This window comes from Populus trichocarpa, chromosome 18, assembly GCF_000002775.5.
Source record: "Populus trichocarpa isolate Nisqually-1 chromosome 18, P.trichocarpa_v4.1, whole genome shotgun sequence".
In the NCBI taxonomy this organism is placed as follows: domain Eukaryota; kingdom Viridiplantae; phylum Streptophyta; class Magnoliopsida; order Malpighiales; family Salicaceae; genus Populus; species Populus trichocarpa.
This window is the reverse complement of record NC_037302.2, coordinates 1797964-1822194: the sequence shown is the minus strand read 5'-3', so window position 1 is coordinate 1822194 and position 24231 is coordinate 1797964. Positions and strand designations below refer to the sequence as shown.

General features: G+C 34.1%; 4 protein-coding genes across 8 annotated transcripts; 3 read left to right on the top strand and 1 right to left on the bottom strand.

Moving 5' to 3' along the window:
* Positions 1-523: 523 nt before the first annotated feature.
* LOC7458384 (uncharacterized vacuolar membrane protein YML018C) lies at positions 524-4819 on the top strand. The gene is made up of 8 exons (XM_002324273.4): positions 524-982; positions 1743-2132; positions 2390-2607; positions 3054-3124; positions 3239-3340; positions 3812-3929; positions 4015-4150; positions 4526-4819. Exons 1-8 carry the CDS (start codon positions 902-904, stop codon positions 4586-4588), a joined length of 1179 nt encoding a protein of 392 aa, XP_002324309.2. The 5' UTR covers positions 524-901; the 3' UTR covers positions 4589-4819.
* Positions 4820-6883: 2064 nt separating this feature from the next.
* On the top strand, positions 6884-10065 carry LOC7465399 (ER membrane protein complex subunit 7 homolog). The gene is made up of 7 exons (XM_002324274.4): positions 6884-7114; positions 7195-7241; positions 8001-8109; positions 8410-8473; positions 8560-8676; positions 8765-8873; positions 9711-10065. The coding sequence occupies exons 1-7, from the start codon at positions 7020-7022 to the stop codon at positions 9806-9808; spliced, it is 639 nt and encodes a 212-aa protein (XP_002324310.1). The 5' UTR covers positions 6884-7019; the 3' UTR covers positions 9809-10065.
* A 2155-nt stretch (positions 10066-12220) lies between these two features.
* On the top strand, positions 12221-18813 carry LOC7465400 (hydroxyproline O-galactosyltransferase HPGT2). 4 transcript variants are annotated; one of them, XR_008058063.1, is made up of 14 exons: positions 12221-12560; positions 12901-12964; positions 13064-13113; positions 13225-13415; positions 14206-14266; positions 14425-14497; positions 14829-14952; positions 15059-15146; positions 15708-15758; positions 15914-15985; positions 16440-16552; positions 16919-16957; positions 17068-17242; positions 18689-18813. XR_008058063.1 is itself a non-coding variant. In XM_002324275.4 (12 exons), the coding sequence occupies exons 1-12, from the start codon at positions 12433-12435 to the stop codon at positions 16939-16941; spliced, it is 1038 nt and encodes a 345-aa protein (XP_002324311.3). In that variant the 5' UTR covers positions 12222-12432; the 3' UTR covers positions 16942-17356. The 4 variants fall into 4 exon arrangements, 1 of the variants encoding a protein (XP_002324311.3); XR_008058062.1 differs by having other exon boundaries at positions 17062-17242; XR_008058061.1 differs by having other exon boundaries at positions 12222-12560; positions 16919-17242.
* On the bottom strand, positions 17299-23288 carry LOC7465401 (uncharacterized). 2 transcript variants are annotated; one of them, XM_024590726.2, is made up of 13 exons: positions 22848-23288; positions 21900-21997; positions 21708-21794; positions 21435-21600; positions 20495-21328; positions 20178-20320; positions 19889-20083; positions 19679-19769; positions 19416-19578; positions 18785-18895; positions 18610-18706; positions 17758-17825; positions 17299-17625 (listed from the first exon to the last, which is right to left on the bottom strand). In XM_024590726.2, the coding sequence occupies exons 1-12, from the start codon at positions 22980-22982 to the stop codon at positions 17765-17767; spliced, it is 2181 nt and encodes a 726-aa protein (XP_024446494.2). In that variant the 5' UTR covers positions 22983-23288; the 3' UTR covers positions 17299-17625; positions 17758-17764. The 2 variants fall into 2 exon arrangements, with proteins under 2 accessions (XP_024446494.2, XP_024446495.2); XM_024590727.2 differs by having other exon boundaries at positions 17299-17621.
* Between the last annotated feature and the right edge of the window lie 943 nt (positions 23289-24231).

Genomic DNA, 24231 nt, shown 5'->3' with positions numbered 1-24231 from the left:
AAGGAAATTGAGAGACAACAAATACTATCTATTTCCTTTAATTATCTTACCATAATAAGTTAGCAATCCTTTAATTATTTTAATATATTTATAAATAAAAAATATTTTAAAAAATAATCACAATTACACTTATAAATACATGTTTTAACTTTAACTTCGATGTTGTGTTGAAATTAAAATCTTCAATGATTATCTCTTACACCAAATTTAATGATTTTTTGGACGGCTATTACAACAATAATATTTACTATAATGTCTATAATTAAATAATTCGTTTTGCTTCCCACATCCCGACTTCCTATCAAACACTATTAAAAATAATTGTGTTGAAAATATTCAAAAAATAGATAATTTTAGAGAGTGCTTGTTTATCGAGTGCGGTGTACGTGTACCTCACAAAGAAAGCATGTAATACATTTCTTCATGAGTTGACAAGCACACCCGGTGCCCTTACTTTAGATGTAAAAAATTGATTGAAAAATACCTGACGGTACAATAAAAACCACCAAAACTTAAAAAGAAAAAAATAATAATATCTAACAAATTAAACGTCTCTCTCTACCTTTGCTCCCTCCCTTTTTTTTTTTTCCCAAGCTAATTCTCTCTTAATTGGCAAGAATCTCTTCCTTTGTTTTCTGTTTCTTAACTCGCAATTTACACCAGCCGCCTGGTTAAGCATCGAAGCACAGGCCTGCCAAGCCTGAGAGAGGGATATAACATCACCCTTGACCTTCCGTTTTTCTTGCAAGATTTTATAGTCATTAACTACAGTTGATTATACCTACGAACGTTGTCGGTGACCAGTACATACCCAAATTAAGATCTGAGAAATTTTGCAGATCTCTTAAATTCTTTGGCTGTTTTTCTTTATCTGGGATTTTGTTAAATCTGTGAAACATTCATGGGTTGGAGATATAAAGCTGGTTTGTTCTTGATAGCTGCTGTTGTTATTATATGGGTCACCTCTGCTGAAGTTACCCAGGTAATTTTAACTTTGTTTTTTTCACATATTTTTCCCTTTTTTTTTTTGTTGGGAATTGAATTGCGTATGTGTTTTGGTTAAATTTGTGAGTCGTTGATTAGATGTGTATATGCACATTATGTTCATGTTATCTCAGGGTTTATGCAATTGGCCCAGTTGTTGAAACTTGAAATCAGCATTTGCTTTTGTTTTGTTTTGCCTGAGATGCTATGGCTGTTTTTTCTTTTGTTGTTATTGGAATTGTTGTTGTGAAACAAATACATTTTTGTATTAAAAATTCAATTTTGAGATTGCTTAATTATAAAACTTAGCTGTATTGATTCACCCTTTTACATTTGATGGGTGGTTTGGGAGTTTTTTCGGTGAAAGATTCTTTGGTTTACTAAGAAATGAGGTGAAAAGAAGGGGAACGCCGAATTTTGCAGAAAATAAAAATTATCAGGCAAATAATTGTAGGTTATTTAGTCGAGCTGGTGATGGAAAGAGCGGAAGTGATGTATGTGAATATAATATAAAACAACACAGATCTGTAATAACATGATTACTATCTTTCTTTACTGTCTGGTTTCTTCGCAATGGAATGGATTGTTGGTGGATAACCGTAGGAATTATGTTCGTGCTAGTGTTTGCTAGAGAATGCTTGAGTTTTTATTGAAATTTATGGAAACAAAACTCTAAATGATAATGTTTTCGTGCATTTTAGTTTTTTGGCCTAATGAATGATGTATTGGTATAAAAATGCGTTGCCCTTGCCCATCAGGATATCTTTGCAGATTATAAGCAACCATTTGCAGTGACATATCTTGGAGCTTCTCTTATGGTGGTTTACCTCCCATTGGCATTCCTTAAAGACTGGATATGTAATCTGCTAAAACGACGGACTTCTAAAAGTGGTAATGATGCAGCCAACATAAATGGGTCATCCGATGAATTTAGCTCTCCTTTAAGTCACAAAATCTTTGAACTGGAACTTCAGGGAGCTTTGACGAAAAAAGGCAGTGAACTGGACCTTACATCTTCAGAAGAAGGAAGGCCTTTAGTTTCTAGACACAAGGATGATTTGAATGTTCTGAAACATGAAAAAGAGCTCACAGCCAGAGAAATTGCTATGTGTGGTTTTTATATTGCCCCTATCTGGTTTGTAACAGAGGTAAGGCTTCTTCAGGATTATCTTTTCCTTTATGCCTTTTGGCACTATAACAATCCATTTAATGTATCTAATATTGATCAAGGGAAAATACCAACATTGCTTTAAAATGCATGTACAAAACGAAGATAAGAATGTTTCTATATTGCTTGTCCATGTATGTATGCTAGGTTCACTCTTCTTTTTTGTAAAGGCTTTCAGTTCATAAAATTAACAGGAATTCAAGAAGGTTCTTAGTTAACCTCTTTTGTTGTGGGCAGTACCTATCAAATGCTGCACTAGCACGAACGAGTGTTGCGAGTACTACAGTTTTGTCATCAACTTCTGGACTTTTTACTCTTTTCATTGGTGCATTTTTGGGTCAAGATTCTTTAAATGCAGCAAAGGTGATAGCTGTCCTGGTGAGCATGGCTGGTGTTGCCATGACTACTTTGGGAAAAACATGGGCTGCTGATGACTCACAACTAAGTGCTTCTGCGTAAGTCCACTGCTCTGTATTTGTTGGTTATGCTGCCTTACTTTTAACTTCCCTATCTGTCAGCATAAAGCGAAATAAGGACATCATTGGTGCTGTTCAATGTGCCCTTATAAGGTACCTTTCTAGTAATGCACCAAAAGACTTTCCAATTCAGGTTCCCAGTTCATTTTTTCTAAAGTATGAACAGAAAAGTGATAGTTAAGGTTTGTTTGTCTTCTAAGGTGAATGTTACCTGCACTGAAAATATTATAGAGCACTGAGTCAAATAGTCTACTGATACTTCAACACATTTGATGCAAATACCGTGGTTGCTCTACGTGCAGTAGCATCTAATGCAGGATTATAACTTCATCAAATTTGAAATGTTTTATCTGAGCAGCTATTATTTAATAAGCTTTCTCTGTGTACTTCATTTGTGGGCATTGATGGTTGATATTTGTGTTTAGAAATGGCAAACGCTCTCTTGTTGGGGATCTTTTTGGGCTTCTCTCAGCCATGTCATACGGACTATTTACAGGTTGGCTCACTTGATTGCTTCATATATTTTGTCCCAATAGACATAGGTGGTCATTGTTCTAATTTAATTCTGCCAAATTAGTGTTAGTGTTTCACTTTTCGATCATTGCTGCAGTTCTTCTTAAAAAGTTTGCTGGAGAAGAAGGAGAAAGGGTTGATGTGCAAAAGTTGTTCGGATATATAGGATTGTTTACTCTAGTAGCTCTGTGGTGGCTTGGTAAGATGTGTTATTTGTTCAATGTCCTTTTATTGGGTGAAGTAACAATGCATAAGACCAGTTAGAATCTTGGGATCATGGCTTTCTAGGATGTGATTTGATGATTTAGGCACAGAATACTAGTCATTTGCGGAGTCATCATTCAACCTCAGATAGACTTACTAGTTCAACTAAGAAACTTTATTTTTGTCATTACAGACCTGGAGTTTAGATATTGATATTCTTAAAGCAATCTTGTCTTACTTCTCAATTTGTGTGGTGATGGCTCTGTTCTGCATTTGGTTTCCGTTTCAAGCCTTGATTCAATCTTTTTTTTTTTTTTTTTTATATTGATGTTTTGATGTGCAATAAATCTGAATTAAAAACAATTTATCATTTTGATTTCGTCGTTCTCTTTTCCTCTTGGGTTTTCTTTGCCTGGATGTATCATATCCTAACTGACTGAATCATTGTTTTCTGTTGGTCTGTCAGTTTGGCCATTGACAGCCTTGGGAATTGAACCCAAGTTTACAATCCCTCACTCTGCTAAACTGGATGAAATAGTTCTTGCCAACGGCTTTGTTGGAAGTGTCCTCTCTGACTACTTTTGGTACATGAAAGCAACCCGTCTTTATATCACTGCTTCATATTCATCATTCTAGCCTCTCATGCTAAAGTTGCTTTGCTCCTGCTAGGGCATTATGTGTTGTATGGACAACTCCATTGGTGGCCACCTTGGGCATGTCCCTCACCATCCCTCTTGCTATGCTAGCTGATATGGTGATTCATGGCCGTCATTATTCAGCAATTTACATCCTTGGTTCTGTTCAGGTAATGAATTCCATTATCATAAAAGTGCTTCTGAGTTAAGTTTCTTCGACATCATGGAAAAAGATTAGTATTCATTATATCTGCCACAAATTAAAGTGCTGAGATTTAGCTAATGTCTGTGTCATTTTCTTCTCCTTCCATCTTATGATGAAAAGGGTGGAAAGCTGCTACTAGTTTAGTAACAACTGTCTGGTCATCACTCCCATGCATATAAAATCTTTTGTTACAAAGTGATGATGGCATTTGGGTATTGCTTGATTAAATGACCCGTTGCCTTGTTTTTTAGACAGGAGCTGGAGTTTGTTAGTTGAGTCTTTGCGGAATAAATGACAGTGTGATCCTATCAATTTGATGTTCTTTTGTCATGTGCTGCAGGTTTTTGTTGGGTTCGTGATAGCTAATCTTTCTAATTGGTTCTCGAAAAAGTTAGGGTTATAGCATTCAGTGAAATCATGGCCTAAAGCAATCCTGCTTTTTTCTCAGGGCCTTTCTTCTCCAGTTTGATTGATCCTCGATATGTGTTGTTGTTACACAAATGTATCGTCATCGCATGTGTAAATGTAAACCACAGGTTTTGTATTTTGGGATGATCATGTCTGTTGGAGGGAGGTGCCTAATTGTAAAACACATTTTTGTTCGAAGGAAAAAATATTCTCTGTTTTTTTTTTTTTACTTTGCAACCAATATTTTAAATATTAAACTTTTTATTTTGTATACAGATCTGATCAATTTCAATAGTAAATTTTCATTATTGCAGTGCACTACAACTATACAATACTGAATAACATACCATAAAATATTTTGAAAACCAAAGAATCCATTAACTGCAAAGATGGTGGTTGTACGCCACCGCTTGTTAGAGGGTCACCTAGAGGATTGGGTACATCGTTAATTCTTTTTTCTTTCTTGGTCGGTGGTGAGGCAAACGGAGGCATATGGAGGGAGATTTGACAACTTTAAGATTCATCCCTCTTCTATTCTCTCTCCTTTTCATGTAGTTGTTGTCGTTGATGGTAATGTCGTTGATGACATTGTGAGGTAGTGATATTGTGTTCGGCGTGACTCTGGTGGCTAACATTGAAATAGGTCGTTGTTGATGAGGCTCATGTTTTGTTGGCGTTACGAGCTAGTGATACTGTGATTGGCGGCGTGACTTTGGTGGCTGCCGTTGAAAGAGGTGGTCGCCGAAAAGAATTTAAGTTAATAGGCAGGTTGAAAAATATCAAATCTTAGGATGCTCGGTGTAATTTTTTTTTATATTGTTCGTTACATGTCGAAGTTAATATGTAGGTTCAAGTCTCGAGAGTATAGTTGTTAAAATCAATTTTGGTTTAACAGGTTAATTTAGAAAATTTAGAATTTAGAGCTTGTCGTCGTGGTTTCGAGTTGAAATGGACAAAACAATAATCCTACTAAATTTGTTCGGCTCAACAAGGTTTTTAATCATCTTATTGACATTGTTGAGTTTGGCTGGGTGACGAGCAAAGTGTTGTAGTCTCAATAATAATGGTTGATTGGATTGATTCAGAGACTCGAGATTCGACCTTGTGATTGATTAGAGCCTTTTTCCCCCCTCTCGAATCGGTTCCTAGAAGCTCAAAAGTGATTATGTGTTCAAATCTAGCCTCGAGCTTGGGGACCCTTGCCCTTACCCCTGCCTGGGTTCAAATCTCAGGTTGTCTACCCTTCGGATTGTCCTTCAATTCCATTATAGTAGTAGCCTCGGAAAGGTAATGCAATTGAGACTGTCCTTTCGAGAATGGATGGTGCTAAGAGCAGCCCCGAGCTGCTGCCTAATAGTGACGAGTTCCAGGTGCCTCTTTCTCATGGTCAGCAATCCCATCATAATTTATGCTGATTATTTTTTTTAATTATTTTTTAATGTTAAATGCATCGCAACAAAAAAAATAATTTCTTCTCTTTTCCGTTACTATTAGACTACTTCAATATATAATACTTTATAACTATATAAATAATAATAAAAATACTGAACCCTTTTAGTATATTGTTAATATACCGTTGCTCTTACTACATGTGCAAAATGCAATTACTGTAGCAAAAAATCGGAATTAACACCCATAGAGTGACTAGACTAGAAACCTTCTAAAAGTTATTTTCTTCTTCCTTTTCTTCTTTAATTTAAGGGTCATGTATTATTTTCAAATTAATTTAAAGAGGTGTTTGTTTTTGTAGTTAAAATGTACTTTTAAAAAAAATTGAATTTTTTTGTTTCAAATTATTTTTTTGTTTTTTTGGATGATTTGAGTTACTTATGTTAAAAATAAATTTTAAAAAATAAAAAAGTATATTTTAATATATTTTTAAATAAAAACATCTTACCATAATTCAAACATAAATGAATAAATTCATTTCTTTAATCTAGATTGGATGGTTTACATAGAAACTTGAGAGAGAAATTAACAACAAAACGCAATTATTAATAATTGTAGCATCATGGCTGGTTTTTTATATCGTTTTTTTTTCACCAAATCGGAGTGGATTTAATTATAATATGAAAAGAATAATATAAAACCCAAAAAAAAAAAATTGTTTTTTTTTGTACTTCCCCAACTCACTTGTGCAGTTGTACTAATATTTTGGGCTAAAATGGCTTTGTAACTTTCTTGGTTTAATGCCATGGCACTATGGGCTTAGGCCCACATTGATAGAAAACTTCTTTTTTGCAAATATTAAAAACGAAAACCGGTAAAAATAAGGATTATTGTCTAATTAGTAATTACATCAGAACAAATGAACAATAAACCACACAAAATTTATTTATTTATCTATTTATTTTTCTAAAAGGACTGAATCTAGTTTTTGTCAGCTGCTGGAGGCTTGAAGCTTTCTCTGATTTTAAGCTGCTATCATGGCATCGTTTGTAAGATCGAAACCGGTGATTCTCCTCCTCGTCGTTCAACTATGCCTCTCTCTTCTCTCTCCATCCCTCGCAATTTCATCTGGGTAAGGTTTCTCTTTTTTTTTTTTTTTACGTTGATTGCTTATTTTGATATTAATTAAGTTATTGTTTTCATTATTACCAGGTCTTCTGGTGATGGTTACGCAATCAACGGTAGAGTGAAGATCCCAGGTAATTATTTTGTGCAATTTACGTGTTTCTTCCATGTTAAGTTTTTCTTGTTATGTTCCTTAAACTCAATACTCCAGTCAATAATTTTATTTTTAAGATGGTGTCTTTTTCTTGGTCTGTTTGGTAAAAAAATTTCGGGTTTGTTGAGACCTTTTGTGGGCCATTTTTAGGATGCCCAAATTAGTTCTAAATCCTATTGCTCTTGTTTTGAGAAATGTGTAAAATCTACGGTAGAAAGGAGTTGTTTGTTGTTTTATGAGGGTATTAATGGATGATGGATTTTGATGTTGGGATCTTGGTCGGGGATTCGTGTGAATTTAATTGTTCTAGTCCATCCTTGGTGAATTGTTGTTAATCTTAGTTCGATTGTGAAAAAGAGTTCTTTTTTGTGGGGAAAGGTGAGAGTAAACCGATGCATAGCATAAGGTCATGATAATGATTTCTTTAGAAGCAGAAGTCCATCCTCTGTCTGCGAAGTAGAATTTGCAAAATAAACTATATCACTATGATTTTGTCACTAATGTTGGTAATGTATATAATGTGAAACTATGGCACGGATTAGTTAGCCTGCGCAAGGTCAAATATTATTCTGCCTCGGCGAAGATAGTATCAATAGATTGTTGATTTGTGGCTTATTTTTGTCTAGAACAGCATTAACGAGTATATTTTGTTTTGTGTACTTCTTACATCTATGTTTCTTATTTGTATCCTTCTTTCTTTTTTAGTTCATCTTAGATTTTTCCTGAATTTGTTAAGCAGGTATTGATGCAAAAGGACTTGGAGGTCATGGAAAGATATCCAATGTCAAAGTTATACTAAATGGTGGCCAACATGTTACCTTTCTGAGGCCTGATGGATATTTTTCATTGTATCCTACTGTTTTTTCCTTCTTCTATGCATGGTTCCGTTCGAACTTGACTCGGTGATAGCTTTGGCATGCTTTTTTTAAATAGCATGATTCAACTCTTCATATGCCCTTTTAGTAATTTAATCAAATCAATTATTTGAAAACCATACCCATTTCCATTGGTTGTAGGTTTTTGGGGGTATTTGTGCTGAGGGTTTGACCGAGTAACTGTATTCACATGTAAACTTGGATGTTATAGCATTAAGGGGATGCTAATAAGCACTCTCTACTTACTTCATTCCTTGACTTGTCTATTAAAAGTCATAATGTGCCAGCGGGGACCCATTTAATTGAAGTGGTTGCTACCGGCTATTTCTTTTCTCCAGTAAGTCTTTCAATCTGTAAAGTTTGATTAGTGAATTATCATGTAGTATTATATTCCCATTATTGAATTTTCTTTAAAACATTTAGGTCCGAGTCGATGTTAGTGCTAGATTCCCGGGTAAGGTTCAGGCAACACTAACGGAGAAAAGGAGGAGTCTGAGTGAAATGGTATTAGAGCCATTAAAGGAAGAGCAGTATTATGAGGTTGATCCTTCTCTCTCTATTCATCTTGATATAGTTATTTAAGGAATTACTAACCTACCTTTTCGCCAAATATCTTATTCTCTTGCAGATTAGGGAGCCCTTCTCCATAATGTCTCTTGTCAAAAGTCCGATGGGTCTCATGATGGGATTTATGGTGTTGGTTATGTTTGTGATGCCAAAATTAATGGAAAACATGGGTAAAGTACTCTTGTTCACAAATTGCATGGCTTCGAGGAATTGCACTAGACTTGATAGTTGACTTGGCTCATAGATTTGATTTTTTGAATGCATAATGTCACTTGACGGGTTTATGAGGTGAAGTACTGCCTAATAATGCAATGTTTTGACCGGCAGAAGAACATGATTTTTACTCCGCTGCATCCATTATCCACTAATTTGCTGTAACTGGTTCAGGAAGTCATGGAGAATTGTGTTCCTATTCTGGAATTTTAGGATTTTAAATAGCCATTTATATGGCTAGTACTTTTTCACATGCATTGATTCTTTTCATTTTCATGTTTGATATTCTTGACACATTCAGCCATAGACATTATTTTCCCGTACAAATTATCAAGAAAATCTTATTTGAGTATTTCTAGCAAGTGAAATGACATAGTTTTACCATTTCTCAATCTTTAATTTGTGACCTCTTGAGCTCCAAGTATGTTAATTTGTTTTAATTATTTTCTGGCCTCGTGTGATTTTCAAACATGTAGCTTTCACATGCAAGACTCCTTGGACAAGCCTTTTTTCACATGCCCATTTTCCTTCAACCTTCTATCAACGAGTTTGACAACATGCTGTTTATGTGACTGTTGACATGAACCTGGGCTTCCATTACACATGTTTTTATATTTTTTTGGAGCTTGTCTTTTCATGTATTATATGACCAAATGCACATTTGAAGATTAGTGGAGCTTTCCACAACATTATGCCAGACTTGGAAACTCGACTGCTATAGATGACATGTTATTCCGCTGTTTTTTTTTTTCTTTCCTTACCAACCGTATTAATCTGTTTATGTTTGACAACAGATCCTGAAGAAATGAAGAGAGCACAAGAAGAAATGAGAAACCAAGGAGTTCCATCCCTAGCAAGTATGTTGCCAGGAGCTGCAAGGAGCAATAATTAGAGGTGAAATGCGATCCTTCTATTCGAATTAGGCTCATCCATTTCTTATTCAGAAGCTAAAAGAAGTAATATAACATTATTGCTATCCTCGGTCATATCTTCACTCCAATCTGATAGTTGGGAGATGCTAGTTTTTCTTTGTTGACAATGCTCTGATGGATGAATTTACTTGGAAAACACTAAATTGTGTAACACTGACATCATTACTCACGAGTTTGTTTGCTTGATGGATAGACAAAGCCAAAGCCCTAATTTCCATGTGCTGTCTCTGACATGTTGATTCTTAAACTCGAAGCTTCTTGCAAAGAACGAAGTTAAAAGAAGTTATTCCATTGGACACAGATGCTGTGAGTGATCTGTGTGGGCTGTTCTATCATCTTTTTGAACAGGGTGATTGTTACAATAGTCTTCATTCCTTTGTTATCTGCTCACCCAATTCAGTCACAGAAAATAATTAAATTTGATAGAAATCATGGTAACTTGAAGTCGTGGAAGAAAAAACCCAGTAAACAGCTTAGGGACTGCCACAGAATTGCTCTGCTAGTCGTGAAAAGAGCAAGGGCCACTTCTGTGTTCAGTTCATTTTTTCTCTCCTTGTTTTGATCAAAACTATGAGTTGACTGGATTTGATGAAGTTAGGTGATCAACAAAAGTTGTTGCTAGAATAATCATGAGGAAAATAATTAATTAATCTTTTTACGATCAGTGCTATGCTTAATTTGATATTTCTCTATTCTAAAAAATATCCTTTTATTCCTTGTCAATCACACATATTATCTATTTTTTTTATATTTCTTAAAATAAAATCAAGTAACAAATAGATATAAATTACAAGGATTAATTAATTATTTTCAAAACCAAATAGATTATTTAATTTAATTTGTAAAATTATAAAAACTAATTTATAATTTCCTTGGTAATAAAATCCCACGTGTTATGAATGTTGTGCTTTTGAATTGAGATAATCTTAAATTTTAAAAAAATATATGAAGATTAATTTTAAAAAAATTAAATGTTAAATGATGGAATTAAAAATAAATCAATTTTATAGAAGGATAACCTAAAAAAGATTAAAGTTAACTTGTGTTAACTTTTGAAACTCGTGATCCTGATTATGATGTTGGGACTAACCCTATAAAAGGCAAAAAAAAAAAAAACATCTTCTATAAAAAAAATATTGAGGGATGAAATTACAAAAACAAATGCAATTAAAAAGGGTCCTAAACAAAATAAGCAGCAATAAAAAGAACGGGGATCAAATTTAACATAAAATAAATTGAAATCAAATACTATGAATGCAATTGAAAAGAAACTCAATTAGTAAAAGGATAAAAAAAAATCAAAAGAATGAAGATAAAATCTTATATAAAAATTAAATAAACTAAATGATTATGGATGAATTGAAAACAAATCAAAAGAAGATGAAAAACATAACAAATAGCAATTAATATCGAATTATGGGTTTTTTTATTTTTAAATTAAAAAAAAACTATTATCGAACTATGAATTCAGAAAAGAAAAAAATGATGTCGATTTGCGTTAGCTTCTCAAACATATAATCCGGGTCATTAGACCAAAAACACCACATACATAAAAATAATGAAGTCCAGTCCTAAACAAATCAAATACTAAAGGGTGAAATCATGGGAAAAAATTATTTGCACAAAAGGATCTAAAATAAAATGTGGTAATTAAAAGTACAAAGATGAAAATAAAAATAAAAAATAAATTAGAGGGCAACTATAAATTTTTCAATAAACTGAAAATAAAAATAACTTTAATAAAATAATTTTTTTTTTAAAATAAGGATCAAACTAGAAAAAACAATATACTATAAATTTGGATTAGAGGATAAAATTCAAAATCAATAAATTTTTATAAAAAAGCTAAGAAAAAAAATAAGAATCAAATAAATAAGGACAAAATTGATAAAAATAATATATGATAAAATTAAATTAATAATTAATTAAAATAAATAAAATTTTCATTGAAAGAATCAAAATTTAAAATTAAAATTTAAAAGAATAAATACTAATAGTGAAATATCAATAACAAAGCGTTAATTGACTTTTGAAGTAAAAACACTTTTTTTCTTTGAAGCAAAAAACAATTAAATTTTCTGAGAAGCATTTTTGCACCGAAAACCAACAATGCCCAAGTAACAGAAAGAATCTTCTACATTAATCCTAGATTTACAACTCATTCCACTCATTTAAACTTAATACAAAAAGTAACAACAGGAAGTGGATTAAGAAAATATTTTAGTAAAAATAAAAAATTCCATTTTTTATTATGACAAATACTCATATTTTCTACAAATATGAAATTGACTTAATCTTACTGGTGAATTGACTTTTCAGTACTATTACTACTCTACAGCCTCTCCCATCCGATAATTGCCCTAACGGCTTCCGCCATCTAATTCTAAATTCAAAGCAAAACAATTCACTGTTACTTCTTTAAACACTCCTCCTCCTCCTCCATTGTTAAATAATAATAATCATCCCGACAGAACCAACCAACATACCAATTCCTCCGTCAAATCGCATAGTTCTTTACCTGTTAAAATACGATCCACTTACTTACGCATACGTATAAACATACGGTATCTCTCTCACCCTGGACATGGAGAGCAGTATACCGTTATCGACAAAACCAGAGCGGCGATGGAGATCGAAGCCGTTACAGACCTCTAAACCTTCTCTTTTCCTAGCTTTCTTCTCTTGCTTCGCTTGGCTCTACGTTGCTGGCCGGTTTGTTTGTTTCCATCATTTCTTCATTTGTTTCTCAATATCAGATCATCAAAAAAAAAAAAATAATGCTGCTATAATTATTGAGAATTTATGGATTTAATTATACTAATTTTGAATTTTATTGATGGAATTTGGAAAATATTCGATATGAGCATTTATTAGGACGTGTTTGGCAAAGAAAAAAAAATGGATATAATTTGTAATTGCGAATGTCTTAGCGATAATTTATTGAGATCGTGGTGATTAGAGTTGTATAGTAAATAAATTAATTTTAATTAAGAATTATGGATTTAATTGTAATTGGCGTGTTTCTGTTTTGTTCTGTTTGGCTATGGTTTAGGTTATGGCAAGACGCAGAGAACAGAACATTACTTTCTAATCTTCTACAGAGAAATGTAGCTCAGGTTCATGTATCGATCCCTTTTTTATTATTTATTTATTTATTCATAAGAGAAATGAAAAATTATATTAATCTTTGTGATGCTTCGCATGTTTGTCTGCAGGGATCGAAGTTGCTTACAGTCGAAGATAAGCTAGTTGTGCTAGGATGCAAGTATGTTTTTCTGTCTTCTTTATTTAATTATTTATTTCGAATTTTTCAAAATTGAATTTTGTTTTATTGTGATATGAATTGGTGTTGTTGATGGTGATTAATTAATTGTAGGGATTTGGAGAGGAGGATAGTGGAGGCAGAAATGGAATTGACGTTGGCTAAGAGTCAAGGGTACATAAAAAGTCGGCTGTCACAAAATGAGTCTTCGTCGGGTAAAAAGTTTCTTGCAGTCATTGGTGTATATACTGGATTTGGTAGTCACTTGAAGCGGAAGGTGTTTAGAGGGTCTTGGATGCCAAGAGGTTAGTTGATGTTTGATATATAATATGATGGCATTGTAGTATTTTCTCTTTTGAATAATTGTTAAGGTTGCAAATTTTGTTTGGTTTTGTATACTGTGTTGGATTTTTTTTATTCCATTGATTTTCATCCAATAAAGCAACAAATAATGGCATTATACTTTGACTTTGAAAGACTGGAATATTTACTTGACGATTCCCTTTTTTGTACTGATTTCCTCTGTTTTTTACAAACCTTCGTTGTCATCCTGTTCTCCTTTCTTTTTTATTGAAGTTTGTGGGAATTTAGTGGCTGTTGTTCCTTACGTTGCTATCTTCCCTCCCTCTTCCTCCCTTGTCGAATACATAGTTATTATCATAGATCTCACTTACCCTTGCTGGCTTAACATCTTGATTCTTGATTTCCTACATGGTGCAGCAAATAAAGAACAAGCTCAAAGCACATAAAAGAAACCATGGATAAAAAAATTAATTAGACTCTTAAACCAAGAGACATGAAATTGGAAATATCTAAAATGAATGTTATATACCAAATATGGCCAATCTAAATGTAAGAAATTCTAGTTAGAATCTTTTATAATTAGGAAGGTAATAAACCCAATAAATAAAATCCCTATTCTTCTTATTGTGATTTTCTGCTTGCATCCCTGTGACCAGAATGTTGTTACTTATGACATTGTCATGCCACATAGTATGTCTATCATTTTTTTTGTTGGTTTCACAATGTGAATGATAGTCATATATACTTTACTTCTTGAAAAGTAAGTGGCCAGCATTATTGTTTCTTTTGTAGGTGATGCCTTAAAAAAGCTTGAGGAAAGAGGAGTAGTAATCCGTTTTGTGATTGGTCGCAGGTTTTCCCTTGCACTGTAGTCTTATTGTGTTATTTGCGTATGATTTATTATTTTTTCTATGAATCAATTTGCTTGGTTTGATTTCAATTTCACTACCAGTATTATGGTTGAGGTAGCTACTAATGCCATGGATTTTATGATAACTTTTAAACTGGCAGTGCTAATCGAGGGGATAGCTTAGATCGAAATATCAATGGTGAAAATCGTTCAACAAAGGATTTCTTGATTCTTGTACGTGATGCAATCGAATTTGTATTTCATAGCTTATCTTTTTAAATGTGCACATGCACGTTTTCTAGTATTATGTACTTTCAGTAGTTATGAATATTGGCACTGACTTTTCAAAGTTTTATCCTTTCCTTATTAGATGTCCTGGATTCAAATAAAGCCTTTTCCTGTTCATAATCACTAGATATTCCTTAGATTTGAACTTAACTCTGGATGCAAAAAGCTCACTTGCTTTCTTTAAATCAAATGTATTTGCATGGTGTTCCTCTTCTCACTGGTTACTTGGATTCTTCTGGATGGAGTTTAAGTGCACTTATCATTAATTTTGTTTCAGGAAGGTCATGAGGAGGCTCAAGAAGAATTGCCCAAGAAAGTGAAGTCCTTCTTTAGCACTGCTGTGCAAACATGGGATGCGGAATTTTATGTAAAAGCTGATAACAATATTAACCTTGATCTTGGTATAGCTCAATGTCTTATCTGGTTATTTGCACATACACGAAGGATATTCAACTTTTATTCATTAAAACTTCTTTTCATTGTTGTTTGCTGTGTTTTCTTGTGTAGAGGGATTAATTGAACTTCTTGAACATCGTCGCAGTCAAGCTAGTGCTTACATTGGCTGTATGAAATCTGGAGAAGTTATAACTGAAGAGTACGTGTTTTATCTAATATTATTTCTCCCTAATTATGTTTCACTACCTAGATACTTTGCAGATATCTAAATATGCGGTATAACTGCTTTATAGATTGATTAAGTATTTAATGGAAATTTTGGGCTTTCCTTCCCCGTATATTTGGAATAATCAAATTCATATTACACAGCATTATTCTCCTAACTTATCAGCCATCATGTTTCAGTGCTGTCATTCTGATCTGCTTGGTAGAATTTATGCAAAGTTAATATATCATTTCCATCAAGAGCGTTTGCGTAGTTTGGAAAGCATGAAAGATACATACCTGCGTTGTTCCATTTTTCTGTTGCATTTATAATTACGTATTGATCCAACAATTACAACGCATGTGTGCATTTCATTCATACTTTCATTTGGGCAAAGTCGTCAATTTGCCCATTCTTACTTTTAAGTCATGTGAAAATTTGTTATTTTTTTCTAAAGCAGCTTGAGGTTCCTAGCTTTTCTCAGCCCTGGAACATTTCAATTTTGAGGTTATTGGAATTTACTTCAAGGATATATAAACATTTGTTGTTTTTCAGGGGAAGCCCATGGTATGAACCTGAATGGTGGAAATTTGGAGATGAAAAATCGTAAGTGGCTGAACTTGTGAATGACAACACAATAAGATGTTTCCTATATATGTATTACTGATAATTTTGGTTGATAAATGCGCCATCACTTTATGGTTTTGAAGACTGCTTGAATGGCCAGAAATTGGATAAACATCAATCTCTTATCATTTCAGGTACTTCCAACATGCGGCTGGTTCACTTCTTATACTCTCCAAAAAATTAGCTCGGTATATTGACATAAACAGGTTGGTTATGAATTCTATAACTGGGAAAGCTTTAGTATGAAATCATGTTTTAAATTTTAGTGGTGAGGATGGACTTGGGTTGGTTCAGGACTTGGGGGTTGCAGCTCATTGCAATTTGGTAGATGATAGGAACTCTAGGATCAATATTAGATCGTATAGTTCTACTACATTAGCAGTCCAAAACCCTCAATCCTCTCTTTGTATGATGGTCATTGAGCCATATGTGAAGTGGATAGAAGTCTCCCAGCATGCTTTTCTGAAGTATAAGAACCAGACTTCAGATGGTGTTAATTGCAAGTAAGCTATTTAGTTCTTATTAGAAGTCCTGGTGATTGAGTAGCCCATCCTTGTGTTATTCACATGTGCAGAATTTTACTTCAGTTACTGTAAGATCATACAATTTCATCACTCTCCACGTGAGCTACAAATAATCCAGGTTACTTATTACATACAGCGCATCTCTAAAGACTTATGCTCATGACGATACATCAGTGGGATCCTGGATGATGGGTCTCCAAGCAACCTATATAGATGACAATCGTCTTTGCTGCAGTAGCATTAAACAAGGTAAGCTTTTCATATGATGGCCTTTTGATAGAAATGGACATATTTTTCTCAAGCTTTTACTCTCCTTTTCTTGTTCTTAGAGCTGTTCTTTTCTTTTCCTTTCTGAGTTGATAGCTATCGTCTCTAGACTTGATAGCTTGAAAAGCATATATTAGAAAAGAGAGAGAACCACACTTGTAATTATCAGAGTGATACTTCTTTTCTACCACGCATGAAAGTTTCATTAAAGTGTTGGGCTCTTTTTAATCCACTCTCCCACTCCTCCCCCCTTAGTGAATTTGAATTGAACTTTTTCAAGCTACCTTTAATATACCAGTTTACCTTACAACCTGCACTAACCGCAAACATGTCGCTGTTCATTTGCAGACAAGGTTTGTTCCCAGGCTTGATTAGGCTTCCATACAGGTTAAACTTGCTTTTACAGTTGTTTATCGGCACATTCAGCGACACATGCTGAGCTCCCATGTTCACCAAGACCTACATAGCATTCACCGGATAATTCTTTTTAGGTGCAGGGATTAGCCACATTCTTTTAGGATTAACACAAGCAAAGTGCATATCAGCGCCGCAGTTTGTGAACGCATCATTTTTTTCTACTTATAGATGATTGTGCTGTATTCCATCCCCTCCAAGAGATTCCTTCGTAGTTAACGAGCAAATGGTTTAGTTGAACAGCGACACTGAACTAAGGTAAAATTGAGCATCTTTTTTGTAATCTTTCCTTCAATTTATTTGATTGCAAATAGTTTTAATCAAAATATTTAGACGATGCCACGCACATCATATATATATTTTGAAAATAAATGAGATAGCAGAATGCATACTACAAGTGCACAACATACCAAGCAAGAAGTCCAGGAAGCAAACCTCTAGTATTTGAAAAGCTTTAACCTAACAATGTTGTGCATGTGTACAAGAGGAAATAGCCTTTACAGGGAGGGTAAAATACAACAGTTCTTCCTCTGAACTTTCATCATCATCCCAGGCATACAAAAAAGGAGTCAAAATCTCCAGATGCCATTGACCGTGTAGCGATCAAACCACGCGAGAGCTGAGGGGACAGGTTGCCCTGGCTTTGCATATCATTGCACGCAAGTAAACAAGAGATGAAAAAAAATAAGAACTCTAATCTTACACAAGGTAAGCAATTTTGAGGAACTCAGAGCATTTTTGCTTAAAACGTCTATTGTTGACTCTCTTCTTACCTCGATCTTATTTTAATGCGTCGATTGAAGGGGTTTCGCTAGCTTTTTGAACCCTAAGCCTTTTTGTCCTGAAATCAAAATAGAACTTAACACGGTCAAGCATATCAACCAAAAAGAAATAAAAAGAAAAGAACATGCGATAAAGAGATCAAATATATCTATTATAGGCTACAGCATTGCCCTTCAAGAACAAAGTCAACTTTGTTGCCCAGGATACCTGCAAGAAATACCCACATGTAGACCCATATACACAATAATATCAGATTCCTAAAGAAAAACACAAATGAGAAGGCACAACGTGTGATTTTGATAGCTCAAACATGCATCCCAACAAGAAGTTATCGTGCATTCCATTCTTTCACATGAACAGCACAAGAGGAACAGATCATAGTGCATTTTGGGCAGGTGGTAGCACAACAAATGAATGACGACAATAACCTGATGACAATTCTAGTTTAGTTTAATTTCAGATCAAAAGGGGCCAACAGTTTCTTCTTCTTCTTCTTCTTCTAATTTCTACATGATAAACGAAGTCCCTAGAATTGCATGTTAGAGGTGAGATTCATATGGCATTAGCATGTCTCCCTTCACAAGTCACCTCTCCTTTCTAGTAATTTTAATACCAATCATACCACAATGCTGGGGTAATTAAGTTATATGCTTGTGGGTATTGGGCACCAACCTATACAAAAAATCAAATCTCCAAGAGGTAAATGTTTAGCAAGTTCCTACTGGTTACAAGCTTTCCAGTCCTAAAAAAATTTTCTTTCTAAAAGGGGAAAACATGGGGAGCTAGAAGTGAACTGTAAGATGACTTCTCAGTGCAAAAGATGTATCAATTAATGTCATTACCTCGAGGAAGTGATGTATTTCTCAATTTCCAGTTTCTGTTCATCAGCATATACTAACCATTTTTCACTTGGTGCAACAGAATTCCATGTACCCATATCTGTACAAGAAAAATAAATGATGATATGCGGCATGTTTACTTCATATACACAAATGAAAACAAACCAAGCATCCTGACCTTGAAGCAGAATATCTGATTGACCATTGTAGCCATTTAGTTTCCAGAAAGCTCGGCCATCAACGTCCAGAAGGACAGGCTCTGTTCTGACAGCATTGGATAATAATCCCTCTGATCATTGCAGGTAAAGGTTAAATATATATATGTTTGCAAATAATACATTAATTTGCATGTACGATCAAAAAAGAACAATAGATTAATGCAGAGAACTGATATAACAAATCCCACTAGCAAGCACATGATAGATGTTTCAAAAAATATAATTTGATCTCAGATTCTTCAGTTTCCTGTAAATGTCTTTCTTCTCAAAATTTAAGGGCATTCTCTTCGACAGGTCAGATAATTCTTATCTAGTAGTAGCCTTCAACAAGAGCTGGTCATGTGTATAGATGGAAAGAAAAACCAAGAACATTATCCCTTGTCTGATCTTGATTTTGGCAACAAATTTCAATGGCCAGAATAACAATTATTTAGTATAGAGCAACAAACCCAAAAGACTATCAAACCACTTAAGCCCACTGTATATCTAACAGTACTAATAAAATCAAAGCAAACATTTTTATGCAATCAAGTTAACTTCAAAGGATATATTTTGCAATCACATTAACTTCAAAAGTGGAAATGCACTTACTCTTCAGTGCCATGGCCTCCAGCATTTCTGAGTGGGCTTGTGCAGCTTCACTTTTTATTCGTGAAACCATTTCTTTATGGTTAGAAACAGAAATGGGAGCGCCATTTTTCTCAATAATAGCTTTGGCCACCTCGTCTAGCATCTTCTGTTTCAATTTTTTCTCCTGCTCCAAACAAATAAGAGAAAATAATTAATTTGCAAATAAAGGATGGATTCACTGACATCACTGAAAAGCCAACATTGCGATTTACAATGACTATGACCTTATCCTTTGCTGCAAGAACTTTTTCTTTGGCTTCCTTCTGTCTTTCAAGAAATTTAGAGTTTTCATCATCAATCCAACTGCGCAACTCTCTGGAAAACATATTTATAAACAATCAAAATAAGATAGTAAAATGTCTTGTAAACACAGATTGATAATTGTAGAACCAAATGTATAGGACCCATTTCCTCATTCTGCTTTTGTCGCTTACTTGGTATTAAGAGCTTCATCACATATAAGATTCAAGAGTCTAAGCTTTTCTGAGCTGTTTAACTTATCATATCCTTCATTACCCCAGTCAAAACAATTAGAGGGAAGTTCTTTTGATAAGAAATGGCATTTCGAGACAGATTTCCTGAGAGCTTGAAACCATGAGTTTTCATTTGTTGTAGTTAGGGTTGGAGATCTGAACAAGAAATCACAAAATTATCATTCTTCTGTCGTCCCCACACGAAGCAAAAGTGGTTGAGAATAATTAGACAACGTAATAGATTACATACTCTTCTCCTATATCCTTTTGAATCAGAGACAGTAGCTGAACATGAATCTGGGCTAGATGATAGGATTGCAACCGACGCCCTCTTCGTCCATTTATTATTTCCCTGAGTGCAATTTCAGCTTGCCCCTTCTTCAGACCAAGAACCTAATCAGGGGGGAAGAACAAAGACAGTCAACAAAGTCATGAATAACGAACAGGGAAGATGGAAACAAACTACAGCACGGTGGCAACAATTATCATCCATTTACATAATTAAACTTGGTGGAAATTGTCACAATGCTTCATTTGGTTCAATAGTAATAAAAGACTTGTTCATACCTTACCAAAACTAGCACAAAATTCCAAGAATTGCAATGCATTACCAACAGTCTCGGGAGGTAACTCAATGCCTGCTACAGCCGTTAAGCAGGTTCCCTGAGGCAATTGAATGTCCACGTCAATTTCTTTGTTCTGAAGTTTCTTGGTACGCCTCTCATTGGCTGTGGTTTGAGATTCTGCAGGAAACTTGTCAACTTTGCATGAGTCTCCAGCCATCTTGGTCTCCGTTTGAATTTTATCACTTCTAAAGCCACAAACTAGTCCACCATTACAATTTGCACCAAGTAAAACTTCATTCTGGGAAACCTCTTGAGGCTGTGTCTTGGTCCTCCTTTTCTCAACAAAAGCATCTTCATTCTTTCCATTTTTCAATTCTTTCTTAGAAATTTCCTGAGGATGTGCCTTAGTCTTCCTTTTCTTTTCAGAAACATCTTCATGCTTCTTGTTTTCCTTCACTTTGTCCTTGGAAAGTTCCATGGACTTTGTCTTAGACTTCTTTTCCTTTGCAACATCACCTTTATCTTTCTCATTGGTCTTCATTTCATTTTCATAAACATCTTCAGTAATTAGAGGCTTCTTATAACCACCCTTCGTACTGCCATTACTAACTTTCCCTAGTCCTTCCCTTTTTGTTTTCTTCTGACCACTCTCCTCTAAATTAATTTCAGCATCCCTGTTACCACTACCAACTTCCTTCAGTCCTTTCCGTTTTGTTTTCTTAGATTTCTTCTCGGCAGAGATGGGTGTTAAATTCTGAGGATGCAGATTCGTTTCAATGTTTCCATCAAAAGAATTTTCCTTCCCTGGTTTCCATGGAGAAGCGACTGTAGACTCCTGTTAAAGCATCAATTGACGTATACGTATGGCAAATCAGAAATCCCATGGATGAAGCAGCCTAATAATCATAACAAAGGACCATCATTAGCAAACACTTCCAAACCTTATATGACGACGCACTCTTTGACGAACCATCACTGGCTTTCACATCCTTGTTGTGATTCAAATTTTCAGAACCTTTAATCTGCAGCAGTTCTGAGACAGAACAAAACCCATTTTCCTTGGCTGTGTAGACAAGTATTCCAGTGGGCTTGTGGCCTCGTTTCTTCCTGGAAAAACTTTATTCTATTAGATTCACCAAGAAGACCAGTTATATTCAATAATATCATCACTAAACTTCAAACATGATGTACAAGTCAAACATTGATGTACTTACATGCAGAAGCTACAGTTGCAAATGCCCCTACACTTGGGACACTGCCAGTCATCCAACAATGCTACATCTTCTGCTTTCTCTCCGTATCTAAAACACCACCAACCAAAATGTATTGAGAAAAAACTTAAATGCAAAAACCTCCTTAATTGTTTGACAAAGTTTGTTATGCGAGAATTGCGTCACCAAGCTAACCTGTTTAATAGGCATTTGTGGCAGAACTTGAGAGTACATAGTTTGTTTCCTTTCTGAATTGCACAAGCTGCCGCAAAATCCATTGTTTTTTGGCGGCACTTCGATGATTTCAAACAAACAAGGACAAAGAAAGATATCAATCACAAAGAGAACAGACATGGAAAAAAGATCAATGAGCCCGTCAATTGTACTACCACCTCCAATTTAGAGATAATAACATTACCAAACCACTTTCTTGATTCGCTTTCGTGTGAAACAACAAAATTAATGCAACTGACCAAAACAAGTGCTCTTAACATTACTAAGAAAAGATCCCGAATTCCACTTTCATTTTACCTTCCCACATTCTATCATCAACCAACAGAATCGTAAGGAGATACAAGACAAAAAAGAGCATAATTGAGCGTATACACTAACTACGAGACAAATAAATCATGAATATACTAACTAAGAGATGAATAAATCACAAAAGCAATTATGGGTCATTTTTAAATGAGCCGAAAACTAAATAAGGGACTTGAAACTTAGATTTCTTTAGCTTTCCTACATCTTCACATTAACCAAAAAGAAAACCATGGTAGGGTTTACTTGTTGTCTAGAATTCTATCAACAAAAAATCGTGAGAGTAAATTCATGGCTTCTCTTCAAATGGAGCTAAAACTCGAAACTTAGGTTTCTTTCATTTTCTTGCATCTTCCAGTCAGCCAGACAGAAAAACACAAAGGGTTTACGTATTATCTAAAATTCTATCAACGGAGAAATCATACAAAGTAGATTCATGGGTTCTCTTCGAATCAACCCAACAAAAAAAAAGACAATCAAGAACTGAAACTTGGAGCTTAGGTTTCTTTCATGTTCTACTTTCTAGCATGCTCTCATCAACCAAACAAAGAAAACAAAGGTTCACTTATTATAATCTAAAATTGTATCAAAAGAATCACTCGTTACTTGATGACAAGTCTTCCCATTATCAGAATCATAGATCCTCCCTCCAACAACACGAACTCCAGGACGTTTTGACCGACTCCTCTTCTCTACAACCTCTTTTTCTTTCAACGCAACAGGACTTGAAGTAACTGCCATGCTTGCAAGACTATTCTTTGTGAGACGAGAACAGAACAGGTTACTAGTTATTATAGACCTCTACAAAAGAAAGGTTCTTTCTTGCTTTGCTTTAGAGTTTGGAGATTCGCGCTTTGATTGTCTCTCTCTGGTTGTGGCGGGAGATATATTTTGATGTGTATTTTGGTTTTGGAGGGATGAAGGAGCGCCAAGTTGAAATTTTTTGAGGGTTTCCTTGTCTTTCTCTCTTCTTTTTTGCCTGTCTGATGATTCATTTCTTATTACAGGACATGGCATAAAGAAGTTGGAAGATCATTGATTTTGGTTTTTCGTGTGGAGTCATTATTGCTAAATTCCAACTACCTTAGTGGATCGACCTTGCCTTTGGTATGAGCCAAGATAAAAAATAAATAAATAAATATTGATTTGGTTTAATTTGGTCTCAATTTATCTTATCAAAATTTTGTTTAATAAAAAAATAAAATAAAATTATTTTAATTAACTTGAGAAAATCGAATTAATTCATAGCTTAATTCTTGAGTTGAATTATAGATTCTGTGATTATTTATATATATATATATATATTTTTTGTTAAACTGGTTTTTCTTTTCAATTTTAATACTTAATTATTATTATTTTTATTTTTATTTTTATTTTTATTTTTTTTCCTGTTATTTTTATTGATTTGATTTTTTTTTTCAATCTTACCATTCCATCAAAAATTAAAATTATTTTTTATTTTCATTCTGATTCTCATTCTTTAAATTTTTTTTATCTTGAATCTTTTTTTTATAATTAAAATTATTTTTTTAATTTTATCATTTAACATTTATTTGATTAGAAATTTGACTTTTTGGCATTTTCATACGAGATGCTTTCAATCTAATAACCCGGGTTGATAATTTTTCTATGTATTTTCTTTTTAACTTTCATTGTTTGACAATGTTTTCTTTTAAATGGACTTTGACATTTTCTTCGTTTTCTTTCCAATAAAATTATTCATACCTTACGACACGGGCCTCCAATCTGGCAAACTAACCTGACTTCGCTCAACTTTTTTTATCCAAGCTACAGGTTGGTAACGACAACAAGGTTGGATCAGGTTTTTTTTATTATTTTTTTTATCCAAATTTATAATTTTGTATTTAATAGAATATGAATTGAGCCACATTGTTTTTCTCATTTAAAAAACATAATTTCCCCCAGGCTATTGTTATCATTTAAAAAAAAATAAAATCATATAATATAATTAATAACGATATTATTTGAA

What these genes read in the sequence shown, in the direction of transcription:
- LOC7458384 (XM_002324273.4), top strand. Translation starts at nt 902, where the DNA reads ATGGGTTGGAGATATAAAGCTGGTTTGTTCTTGATAGCTGCTGTTGTT. An exon ending in TCACAACTAAGTGCTTCTGC is followed by an intron (nt 2,608 to 3,053) that starts GTAAGTCCACTG and finishes ATTTGTGTTTAG; the next exon opens with AAATGGCAAACGCTCTCTTG. An exon ending in GTCATACGGACTATTTACAG is followed by an intron (nt 3,125 to 3,238) that starts GTTGGCTCACTT and finishes TCATTGCTGCAG; the next exon opens with TTCTTCTTAAAAAGTTTGCT.
- LOC7465399 (XM_002324274.4), top strand. Translation starts at nt 7,020, where the DNA reads ATGGCATCGTTTGTAAGATCGAAACCGGTGATTCTCCTCCTCGTCGTT. An exon ending in CCGGCTATTTCTTTTCTCCA is followed by an intron (nt 8,474 to 8,559) that starts GTAAGTCTTTCA and finishes TAAAACATTTAG; the next exon opens with GTCCGAGTCGATGTTAGTGC. An exon ending in AAAATTAATGGAAAACATGG is followed by an intron (nt 8,874 to 9,710) that starts GTAAAGTACTCT and finishes GTTTGACAACAG; the next exon opens with ATCCTGAAGAAATGAAGAGA.
- LOC7465400 (XM_002324275.4), top strand. Translation starts at nt 12,433, where the DNA reads ATGGAGAGCAGTATACCGTTATCGACAAAACCAGAGCGGCGATGGAGA. An exon ending in CGTTTTGTGATTGGTCGCAG is followed by an intron (nt 14,267 to 14,424) that starts GTTTTCCCTTGC and finishes TTAAACTGGCAG; the next exon opens with TGCTAATCGAGGGGATAGCT. An exon ending in GGAGAAGTTATAACTGAAGA is followed by an intron (nt 15,147 to 15,707) that starts GTACGTGTTTTA and finishes GTTGTTTTTCAG; the next exon opens with GGGAAGCCCATGGTATGAAC.
- LOC7465401 (XM_024590726.2), bottom strand. Translation starts at nt 22,982, where the DNA reads ATGGCAGTTACTTCAAGTCCTGTTGCGTTGAAAGAAAAAGAGGTTGTA. An exon ending in GATGAAGCTCTTAATACCAA is followed by an intron (nt 19,770 to 19,888) that starts GTAAGCGACAAA and finishes TATGTTTTCCAG; the next exon opens with AGAGTTGCGCAGTTGGATTG. An exon ending in TTCTTGCAGCAAAGGATAAG is followed by an intron (nt 19,579 to 19,678) that starts GTCATAGTCATT and finishes TGTTTGGAGCAG; the next exon opens with GAGAAAAAATTGAAACAGAA.